Source organism: Capra hircus, chromosome 3 (assembly GCF_001704415.2).
Source record: "Capra hircus breed San Clemente chromosome 3, ASM170441v1, whole genome shotgun sequence".
Classification (NCBI taxonomy): Eukaryota; Metazoa; Chordata; class Mammalia; order Artiodactyla; family Bovidae; genus Capra; species Capra hircus.
Genome location: NC_030810.1, coordinates 25,637,268 through 25,649,907, shown reverse-complemented (window position 1 = coordinate 25,649,907; position 12,640 = coordinate 25,637,268). Strand labels below are relative to the sequence as shown.

Here is a 12,640-nt window from a genome sequence, read left to right as displayed (position 1 = left end):
AGTTTCAGCTTTAGCATCATTCCTTCCAAAGAACACCCAGGGCTGATCTCCTTCAGAATGGACTGGTTGGATCTCCTTGCAGTCCAAGGGACTCTCAAGAGTCTTTTCCAACACCACAGTTCAAAAGCATCAATTCTTTGGTGCTCAGCCTTCTTCATAGTCCAACTCTCATATCCATACATAACCACAGGAAAAACCATAGCCTTGACTAGACGGACCTTAGTCGGCAAAGTAATGTCTCTGCTTTTGAATATGCTATCTAGGTTGGTCATAACTTTTCTTCCAAGGAGTAAGCGTCTTTTAATTTCGTGGCTGCAGTCACCATCTGCAGTGATTTTGGAGCCCCCCAAAATAAAGTCTGACACTGTTTCCACTGTTTCCCCATCTATTTCCCATGAAGTGATGGGACCAGAGCCATGATCTTCGTTTTCTGAATGTTGAGCTTTAAGCCAACTTTTTCACTCCCCACTTTCACTTTCATCAAAAAGCTTTTGAGCTATCCCACGTTGAAGGTCAGGATGGGCAGCGGTGAGGAGAACCCTTCATCCAAGGTAAGGAGCAGCGGCCGCACTTTGCTGGAGCAGCTGTGAAGAGATACCCCATGCCCAAGGTAAGAGAAACCCAAGTAAGATGGTAGGTGTTGCAAGAGAGCATCAGAGGGCAGACACACTGAAGCCACACTCACAGAAAACTAGTCAATCTAATCACACTAGAACCACAGCCTTGTCTAACTCAATGAAACTAAGCCGTGCCTGCGGGGCAACCCAAGACAGGCAGGTCATGCTGGAGAGGTCTGACAGAATGTGGTCCACTGGAGAAGGGAATAGCAAACCACTTCAGTATTCTTGCCTTGAGAACCCCATGAACAGTATGAAAAGGCAAAATGATAGGACACTGAAAGAAGAACTCCCCAGGTCAGTAGGTGCCCAACACGCTACTGGAGATCAGTGGAGAAATAACTCCAGAAAGAATGGAAAACCTCTAGACCACTCAGGTATGACCTAAATCAAATTCCTTATGATTATACAGTGGAAGTGAGAAATAGATTTAAGGGACTAGATCTGATAGATATAGTGCCTGATGAACTATGGACAGAGGTTCGTGATATTGTACAGGAGACAGGGATCAAGACCATCCCCATGGAAAAGAAATGCAAAAGAGCAAAATGGCTGTCTGGGGAGTCCTTACAAATAGCTGTGAAAAGAAGAGAGGTGAAAAGCAAAGGAGAAAAGGAAAGATAAAAGCATCTGGATGCAGAGTTCCAAAGAATAGCAAGAAGAGATAAGAAAGCTTTCTTCAGTGATCAATGCAAAGAAATAGAGGAAAACAACAGAATGGGAAAGACTAGAGATCTCCTTGATAAAGGACAGAAATGGTATGGACCTAACAGAAGCAGAAGATATTAAGAAGAGGTGGCAAGAATACAGAGAAGAACTGTACAAAAAAGATCTTCATGACCCAGATAATCACGATGGTATGATCACTCATCTAGGGCCAGACATCCTGGAATGTGAAGTCAAGTGGGCCTTGGAAAGCATCACTATGAACAAACCTAATGGAGGTGATGAAATTCCTATTGAGCTATTTCAAATCCTGAAAGATGATGCTGTGAAAGTGCTGCACTCAATATGCCAGCAAATTTGGAAAACTCAGCAGTGGCCACAGGACTGGAAAAGGTCAGTTTTCATTCCAATTCCAAAGAAAGGCAATGCCAAAGAATGCTCAAACTACTGCACAATTGCACTCATCTCACACGCTAGTAAAGTAATGCTCAAAATTCTCCAAGCCAGGCTTCAGCAATATGTGAACCTTGAACTTCCTGATGTTCAAGCTGGTTTTAGAAAAGGCAGATGAACCAGAGATCAAATTGCCAACATTCGCTGGATCATGGAAAAAGCAAAAGAGTTCCAGAAAATCATCTATTTCTGCTTTATTGACTATGCCAAAGCCTTTGACTGTGTGGATCACAATAAACTGTGGAAAATTCTGAAAGAGATGGGAATACCAGACCACCTGACCTGCCTCTTGAGAAATCTGTATGCAGGTCAGAAAGCAACAGTTAGAACTGGACATGGAACAACAGACTGGTTTCAAATAGGAAAAGGAATACGTCAAGGCTGTATATCGTCACCCTGCTTATTTAACTTATATGCAGAGTACATCATGAGAAACGCTGGACTGGAAGAAACACAAGCTGGAATCAAGATTTCTGGGAGAAATATCAATAACCTCAAAAGGTTTACAGACAAACAAAAGCTGAGTGGAATTCAGCACCACCAAACCAGCTCTCCAGCAAGTGCTAAATGATCTTCTCTAAATCGGAAATACAGAAAAGGTGTATAAACTCGAGCCCAAGACAACAAAGCAAATGGCAACAAGATCATACTTATCAATAATTACCTTCAATGTAAATTGGTTGAATGCCCCAACCAAAAGACAATGATTGGCTGAATGGACACCAAAACGAGGTCCTTATATATGCTGTCTACAAGAGACCCACCTCAAACCAAGGGACACATACAGATTGAAAGTAAAGGGCTGGAAAAAGATATTTCATGCAAATGGAGACCAAAAGAAAACAAGAGTAGCAATACTCATATCAGATAAAATAGACTTTGAAATAAAAGCCGTAAAGAGAGAAAAGAAGGACACTACATAGTGATTAAAGGATCAATCCAAGAAGAAGATTAACAATTATTAATATATATGCACCCAATATAGGAGCACTGCAATATGTAAGGCAAATGCTAACAAGTTTGAAAGGGGAGACTAACAGTAACACAATAATAGTGGGAGACTGTAATACCCCACTCACACCTCTGGATAGATCAATTAAACAGAAAATTAGCAAGGAAACACAAACCTTAAATGATACAATGGATCAGTTAGACCTAATTGATATCTATAGGACATTTCACATCAAAACAATGAACTTCACCTTTTTCTCAAGTGGACATGGAACCTTCTCTAGGATAGATCACATCCTGGGCCATAAATCTAGCCTTGGTAAATTAAAAAAAAATTAAAATCATTCCAAGCATCTTTTCTGATCACAATGCAGTAAGATTAGATGTCAATTACAGGAGAAAAACTATTAAAAATTCCAGCATATGGAGGCTGACCATCATGCTGCTGAATAACCAACAAATCACAGAAGAAATCAAAAAAGAAATCCAAATATGCATAGAAATGAATGAAAATGAAAACACAACAACCCAAAAGCTATGGGACACTATAAAAGCAGTGATAAGGGGAAGGTTCATAGCAATACAGGCTTACCTCAAGAAACAAGAAAAAAGTCAAATAAACAACCTAACTCTACACCTAAAGCAACTTGAGAAGGAAGAAATGAAGCACCTCAGGGTTAGTAGAAGGAAAGAAATCTTACAAATTAGGGCAGAAACAAATGCAAAAGAAACAAAAGAGACCATAGCAAAAATCAACAAAGCCCAAAGCTGGCTCTTTGAGAAGATAAATAAAACTGACACACCATTAGCCAGACTCATCAAGAAACAAAGGGAGAAAAATCAAATCAACAAAATTAGAAATGAAAATGGATAGATCACGACAACACAGAAATACAACGGATCATAAGAGACTACTATCAGCAACTCTATGCCAATAAAACAGACAACTTGGAAGAAATGGACAAATTCTTAGAAAAGTACAACTTTCCAAAACTGAACCAGGAAGAAATGGAAAACCTTAACAGACTTATCACAAACACAGAAATTGAAACTGTAATCAGAAATCTTCCAGCAAACAAAAGCCCAGGGCCAGATGGCTTCACAGCTGAATTCTACCAAAAATTTAGCAAAGAGCTAACACCTATCCTAATCAAACTCCTCCAGAAAACTGCAGAGGAAAGTAAACTTCCAAATTCATTCTATGAGGCCACCATCACCCTAATACCAAAACCTGACAAAGATGCCACAAAAAAAGAAAACTACAGGCCAATATCACTGATGAACATAGATGCAAAAATCCTTAATGAAATTCTAGCAAACAGAATCCAACAACATATTAAAAAAATCGTACATCATGACCAAGTGGGCTTTATCCCAGGGATGCAAGGATTCTTCAATATCTGCAAATCAAGCAATGTTATACACCACATTAACAAACTGAAAAATAAAAACCATATGATTATATTGATAGATGCAGATAAAGCCTTTGAGATAATTCAACATCCACTTATGATAAAAATCCTCCAGAAAGCAGGCATAGAAGGAACATACCTCAACATAATAAAAGCTATTTCTGACAAACCCACAGCAAACATTATCCTCAATGGTGAAAAATTGAAAGCATTTTCCCTAAAGTCAGGAACAAGACAAGGGTGCCCACTCTCACCACTACTATTCAGCATAGTTTTGGAAGTTTTGGCCACAGCAATCAGAGCAGAAAGAGAAATAAAAAGGAATCCAGATTGGAAAAGAAGAAGTAAAACTCTCACTGTTTGCAGATGATATGATCCTGTACATAGAAAACCCTAAAGACTCCACCAGAAAATTACTAGAGCTAATGAATGAATACAGTAAAGTTGCAGGATATAAAATCAACACACAGAAATCCCTTGAATTCCTACCCACACTAACAATGAGAAAACAGAAAGAGAAATTAAGGAAACAATTCCATTCACCATTGCAACGGAAAGAATAAAATACTTAGGAATATATCTACCTAAAGAAACAAAAGACCTATATATTGGAGAAGGTGAAAGAAACAAAAGACCTATATATAGAAAACTATAAAACACTGGTTAAAGAAATCAAAGAGGACACAAATAGATGGAGAAATATACCATGTTCATGGATTGGAAGAATCAATACAGTGAAAATGAGTATACTACCCAAAGCAATCTAAAGATTCAATGCAATCCCTATCAAGCTACCAACGGTATTTTTCACAGAACTAGAACAAATAATTTCACAATTTGTATGGAAATACAAAAAACCTCGAATAGCCAAAGCAATCTTGAGAAAGAAGAATGGCACTGGAGGAATCAACCTGCCTGACTTCAGACTATACTACAAGGCCACAGACATCAAGACAGTATGGTACTGGCACAAAGACAGAAATATAAATCAGTGGAACAAATTAGAAAACCCAGAGATAAATCCATGCGCCTATGGACACCTTATCTTTGACAAAGGAGGCAAAAATATACAGTGGAGAAAAGACAATCTCTTTAACAAGTGGTGCTGGGAAAACTGGTCAACCATTTGTAAAAGAATGAAACTAGAACACTTTCTAATAACATACAGAAAAATAAACTCAAAATGGATCAAAGATCTAAACGTAAGATCAGAAACTATAAAACTCCTAGAGGAAAACATAGGCAAAACACTCTCTGACATAAATCACAGCAAGATCCTCCCAGAGTAATGGCAATAAAAGCAAAAATTAAAAAATGGGACCTAATTAAACTTTAAAACTTTTGCCCAACAAAGGAAACTATAAGCAAGGTGAAAAGACAACCTTCAGAATGGGAGAAAATAATAGCAAATGAAGCAACTGACAAATAATTAATCTCAAAAATATACAACTAGCTCATGCAGCTCAATTCCAGAAAAATAAACTGATTGAAAAATGAGCCAAAGAACTAAACAGACATTTCTCCAAAGAAGACATACAGATGGCTAACAAACACATGAAAAGATGCTCAACATCACTCATTATCAGAGAAATGCAAATCAAAACCACAATGAGGTACCATTTCATGGCAGTCAGAATGGCTGCTATCAAAAAGTCTACAAAAAAAAAAAAAGTCTACAAACAATAAATGCTGGAGAGGGTGCAGAGAAAAGGGAGCCCTTTTACACTGTTGGTGGGAATGCACACTAGGATAGCCACTATGGAGAACAGTGTGGAGATTCCTTAAAAACTGGAAATAGAACTGCCATAGGACCCAGAAATCCCACTGCTGGGCATACACACCGAGGAAAGCAGAACTGAAAGAGACACGTGTACCACAGTGTTCATCACAGCACTGTTTACAATAGCCAGGACAAGGAAGTAATCTAGATGTCCATCAGCAGATGAATGGATAAGAAAGCTGTGGTACCTATACACAATGGAATATTCAGTTCAGTTCAGTTGCTCAGTTGTGTCCAACTCTTTGCAAAACCATGAATTGCAGCACGCCAGGCCTCCCTGTCCATCACCAATTCCTGGAGTTCTCTCAAACTCGTGTCCATCGAGTCGGTGATGCCATCCAGCCATCTCATCCTTTGTCGTCCCCTTCTCCTCCTGCCCCCAATCCCTCCCAGCATCAGTCTTTTACAATGAATCAACTCTTCACATGAGGTGGCCAAAGTATTGGAGTTTCAGCCTCAGCATCAGTCCTTCCAATGAACACCCAGGGTTGATCCCCTTTAGAATGGACTGGCTGGATCTCCTTGCAGTCCAAGGGACTCTCAAGAGTCTTCTCCAACACCACAGTTCAAAAGCATCAATTCTTTGGTGCTAGCTTTCTTCACAGTCCAACTCTCACATCCATACATGACCACAGGAAAAACCATAGCCTTGACTAGACGGACCTTAGTCGGCAAAGTAATGTCTCTGCTTTTTAATATGCTATCTAGGTTGGTCATAACTTTCCTTCCAAAGAGTAAGCGTCTTTTAATTTCGTGGCTGCAGTCACCATCTGCAGTGATTTTGGAGCCCCCCCAAAATAAAAGTCTGACACTGTTTCCACTGTTTCCCCATCTATTTCCCATGAAGTGATGGGACCAGATGCCATGATCTTACTCAGCCATTAAAAAGAATACATTTGAATCAGTTCTAATGAGGTGGATGAAACTGGAGCCTATTGTATGGAGTGAAGTAAGTCAGAAAGAAAAACACCAATACAGTATATTAATGCATATATATGGAATTTAGAAAGATGTAACAATGACCCTTATATGTGACACAGCAAAAGAGACACAGATGTAAAGAACAGTCTTTTGGACTCTGTGGGAGAAGGTGAGGTTGGGATGATTTGAGAGAATAGCATTGAAACATGTATATTATCATATGTGAAACAGATCACCAGTCCAGGTTTGATGCATGAGACAGGTTGCTCAGTGCTGGTGCACTGGGATGACCCTGAGAGACTGGTTGAGGAGGGAAGTGGGAGGGAGGTTCAGGATAGGGAACACATGTACACCCATGGCTGATTTATGTCAATGTATGGCAAAAACCACTACAATATTGTAAAGTAATTAGCCTTTAATTAAAATAAAATAATTAATTTAATAAAAAACCAAAACCAAACAAAAAATTATTTAAAAAAGAGTATGGGATTAACAGATATACACCACTATATATAAAATAGATGGACAACTAGGATTTAATGAATAGCACAGGGAACTATGTTAATATCTTCTAATAACCTATAATGGCAAAGAATCTGAAAATTTAATGCATGTATAATAAATATATGTATATAAGCTGAATCACTTTGTTGTATACCTGACCTGAAACTAACACAATATTGTAAGTCAACTATACTTCAGTTTAAAAAACAATGAAAACAAAAGCCAAAAATGGATGAAGGTATCTAAATTTACATAACTTTCAAAGGAATAGGTATCCATTTATATTATAATTTTATAATTTATATTAATATATATAAATTTAAATGAACATAAACTTTTAAAATTTCATAATAAAAAGATAAGCTAATAGAAAAAGCGGTCAAAAATTTGAACAGGCATTTTCCATAAGAGAAATTAGTAATGGCCAATGATCTTCAGAAAAGATAATTACTTCAGTTTTTAGCAGGAAAATACAAATTAACACTATAGTGAGATATCAAGAGAATGAGAAGACAGGACACAGGCTAGGTAAAAGTGTTTGGAAGAGACATATCTGATAGAAGATTGTTATTAAAAATGTGCAAAGAACCCCTAAAACAACAATAATAAACCCAACAACCCAATTAAAAAATGAGCAAAAGATCTGAACAGACACCTCACCAAAGAAGATATACAGATGACAAATAAACATATGAAAAGATTATTAGTACCATATATTAGGGAAATGAAAAATAAAAACAACAGAAACAATTATATGCCTATTCAGTTCAGTTCAGTAGCTCAGTTGTGTCTGACTCTTTGCGACCCCATAGACTGCAGCACACCAGGCCTCTCTGTCCATCACCAACTCCTGGAGGTTACTCAAACTCATGTCCATTGAGTTGGTGATGTTATCCAACCATCCTCTGTCATCCCCTTCTCCTGCCTTCAATCTTTCCCAGCATCAGGGTCTTTTCAAATGAGTCAGCTCTTCACATCAGGTGGCCAAAGTATTGGAGTTTCAGCTTCAGCATCAGTCCTACCAATGAACACCCGGGACTGATCTCCTTTAGGATGGACTGGTTGGATCTCCTTGCAGTCCAAGGGGCTCTCAAGAGTCTTCTCCAACACTACAGTTCAAAAGCATCAATTTTTCGGCACTCAGCTTTCTTTATACTCCAACTCTCACATCCATACATAACCACTGGAAAAACCATAGCCTTGACTAGATGGAATTTTGTTGGCAAAGTAATGCCTCTGCTTTTTAATATGCTGTCTAGGTTGGTCATAACTTTCCTTTCAAGAGTAAGCGTCTTTTAATTTCATGGCTGCAGTCACCAACTGCAGTGATTTTTGGAGCCCCCCAAAATAAAGTCTGTCCCTGTTTCCCCATCTATTTCCCATGAAGTGATGGGACCAGATGCCATTATCTTCGTTTTCTGAATGTTGAGCTTTAAGCCAACTTTTTACTCTCCTCTTTCACTTTCATCAAGAGGCTCTTTAGTTCTTCTTCACTTTCTGCCGTAAGAGTGGTGTCATCTGTGTGTCTGAGGTTATTGCTATTTCTCCCAGCAATCTTGATTCCAGCTGTACTTCATCTAGCCCAGTGTTTCTCATGATGTATTATGCTTATAAGTTAAATAAGCAGAGTGACAATACACAGCCTTGACGTACTCCTTTTCCTATTTGGAACCAGTCTATTGTTCCATGTCCAGTTCTAACTATTGCTTCCTGACTGGCATACAGGTTTCTCAAGAGGCAGGTCAGGTGGCCTGGTATTCCCATCTCTTTCAGAATTTTCCACAGTTTATTGTGATCCACACAGTCAACGGCTTTGGCATAGTCAGTAAAGTAGAAATAGATGTTTTTCTGGAACTCTCTTGCTTTTTTGATGATCCAGCAGGAGTTGGCAATTTGATCTCTGGTTCCTCTGCCTTTTCTAAGACCAGCTTGAACATCTGGAAGTTCATAGTTCATGTATTGTTGAAGCCTGGCTTGGAGAATGTTGAGCATTACTTTGCTAGTGAGTGAGATGAGTGCAATTGTGTGGTAGTTTGAGCATTCTTTGGCATTGCCTTTCTTTGGAATTGGAATGAAAACTGACCTTTTCCAGTCCCATGGCCACTGCTGAGTTTTCCAAATTTGCTGGCATATTGAGGGCCGCACTTTCACAGCATCATCTTTTGGGATTTGAAATAGCTCAGCTATATGTATATGCCTATTACAATGGTGAAAATATAACACTAACACCAGTAAGTCCTGGTGAGGATGTAGAGCATCAGAAACTCTCATTCATTGCTGGTGGGGATGCAAAATGGTACAGCCACTTTGTCAGGAAGTTCAGTAGTTTCTCACAAAATTAAACACCTCTTAACAGTAATCCGGCGATCATGTTACTCGGTAGTTACCGAAATAAGTTGAAAATATATGTCCACTCAAAAATTTGTACACTGAGTGTTGACAGCAGCTTTACTCATACTTGCTACAACTTGAGAGCAACCAAGATAGCCTTCAGTAAGGGAGTGGATAAACAAATTGAGGTAGATCCATACATTCTAAGCTGAGAAAAGTCCATATAGTCAAAGCTATGGTTTTTCCTGTAGTCATATATGGATGCAAGAGCTGGGCCATAAAGAAGGCTGAGCACCAAAGAATTGATGTTTTCAGACTATGGTGTTGGAGAAGACTCTTGAGAGTCTCTTGGACTGCAAGGAGATCAAACTTGTCAATCTTAAAGGAAATCAATCTTGAATATTCATTGAAAGACTGATGCTGAAGCGAAGCTCCAATACTTCTGGCCATCTGATGTGAAGAGCCAACTCACTGGAAAAGACTCTGATGCCAGGAAAGATTGAAGGCAGGAGGAGAAGGGGATGACAGAGGGTGAGATGGTTAGATGGCATCACTGACTCAATGGAAATGAGTTTGAGTGAACTTAGGGAGATGGTGAAGGACAGGGAAACCTGGTGTGCTATAGTCCATGGAGTTGCAAAGAGTTGGACACCACTGACCAACTGAACAACAACAGATCCATACAATGGAATATTAGTCACTGCCAAAAAGAAATGTGATATCAAGTCTTGAAAAGACAGAGAGCACTTTAAATGCATATTAATAAGAAAAAGAAGCCTGAAAAGGCTACATTCTATATGATTCCAACTATACAACATTCTAGAAAAGGCAAAAACATGGAAACAGCTAAATGACCACTGGTTGGATGATCCTTCCTTTGAACAAGCATGGAACAAGACCTTTAGTGTAGTAAAACTTGTGTGTGATGCTATTAATATAATGTTGCCCACATATCTCTCTCCATCTGTCCCTATTTTTCTGTCTGTCTGTGTGTGTTTCTGTCTCTACATACATGTCAAAACCCATAGAATGTAGGATTCAAGAGTGAATCCTAACAGACAGTGGACTCTGGGTGATGATGTCTCAATGTAGATTCATCAGTAGTAACAACTGTACCGCTCTGGCACAGGATGTTGATAGTAGAGGAGGCTGTACTTGTGTAGGGGTAAGGAGTATATGAGAATGCTATACTTTCTCCTTAGTTTTGTTGTGAGCCTAAAACCTCTTGGAAAAATAAAGTCAACTAAGAGAAAGCTATAGTGAGATACTATTACACACCCATCAGATTGTTAAAAACTTAGAAGCCTAAAAATATCAGTACTTGTTGATATGGAGCAATCCTAGCAATTTTGTATGCCTTAGGGGAACATATGTTGACAGAACTGCTTTGGAAAATAATTTGAATTTATCTAATAATATAAAACATGCACAAATCTCATGAGCCAGTGATTCCAAAGTTAGGTAGATATTTTTTGGAAATTTCAAAAAAAAAATCCCAGCTGAAAACAACTAAATGTTTATAACAAAAACTTGACATATTTATATAACAGAACACCACATAATTAAAAAAAAACAATGAATAATCAGTATATGCACCAATCTGGATGAGGTTTAGAAGTACAACAGAAAAAGGAAGAATATATTAGACATAGAATCCAAAAACATTAATCAAACATTGTTTAGCTATACCATAGTTTTAAATTTCTACTGGTGCCTCCCTTGTTTTACTTTGTCCGTACAACACAATTTTGATACCATATAACAGAAAGTTAATTATGCATGTGTCTTTTCCACTTGTACTACACTAGCACTTTGATGGTAGGGTTCATATCTTACCATAGGGAGGGCCAAGAGCTCAGAATGTAATGAAGCCTTAATAAATCCTTGTTAAACTGTATTTAATTTCAATTAGTTGGTTTGATTAGATTTTTTGGTTATCTGAGTATCCTCTTATCTCCAAATCTCTTTCTTTTCATAGACTTAGCAATTTTGCTTTGCTTTTCTTACGCCTTTTATCTTCAAGCCTATAACAACTGCAATATGGGGAATACAGGTTCTCAGGCTAGAAACATAAGGAAACAACTACAGGAGACATTTTCACTTAGCCTTTCAATTTCCTATAATATAAACCCTAACTAGTTTGGGTAATTTAAATTTAGCTCCATGTTACTGTCTCTCAAATTTAAAAACAATAGTGGATAATTAAAATAAAGACAACAATGCTAATGACATGGTGTCACAAGAAATTATTTGACAAGATTGCTATAAAATATTACACACTACCTGTGATTGGAGTCTTCCAGTATGAAAATTACGAGAAATAAAAACACACTGAGGATGAGATTTAATCTTCGCCTTTGATGGTCTTTGTCTGCATTTCTCATCAACTGCTTTAAATTTAGAGTCTTGAAATATTTCTCTGAAAAATATTTTATAGAGAACATTAGTAAACATGAATTATAAAATAAAATAATTGTTTCTAACAGTTCTACATAAATGGTTTAAAATCAGAATATATTATTACATATTTACTTTCAAAAGTGCAAATCAACTTATATATTCTCTTCTCATATGTTACTGATTTCACAACACTATTTTGTTCATAGAATATAAATTAAGCTACTTCGTCACAGGGTTAATATTTCCAGTTTGAAGATCAACCATTAGTTTTTGATAATCTTCTCTCTCTGGCTGTGAGATAATCAACTTTAATGTCAGTTAGGCTTTTCATAGATCTGCCTTTAATGGCATAGGAAATTAAATGAATGAAACTCATTGGCCATTTTTATATTTAATAATATTGACAATAGATGGGGAAACAGTAGAAACAGTGTCAGACTTTATTTTTGGGGGCTCCAAAATCACTGCAGATGGTGATTGCAGCCATGAAATTAAAAGATGCTTACTCCTTCAAAGGAAAGTTATGACCAACCTAGATAGCATATTAAAAAGCAGAGACATTACTTTGCCAACAAAGGTCCATCTAGTCAAGGCTATATGGGCTA

At 37.7% G+C, this 12,640-nt stretch overlaps 1 protein-coding gene across 2 annotated transcripts in view; it reads right to left on the bottom strand.

Annotated features, from left to right (window-relative positions):
- The window catches only part of C3H1orf185 (chromosome 3 C1orf185 homolog), a 61,879-nt gene that overhangs the window by 32,895 nt on the left and 16,344 nt on the right, over positions 1 to 12,640 (bottom strand). The window contains exon 1 of one of the 2 annotated variants that reach the window (XR_001917901.1): positions 11,919 to 11,984. Coding sequence is in view for 1 of the 2 variants with exons in the window: in XM_005678439.1 (XP_005678496.1) it covers positions 11,919 to 12,054 (136 nt within the window). In the remaining variant the exon portion in view is untranslated. Of the gene's footprint in view, positions 1 to 11,918; positions 12,055 to 12,640 lie in introns of those variants that run through there. The other variant, XM_005678439.1, reaches the window with a different exon arrangement.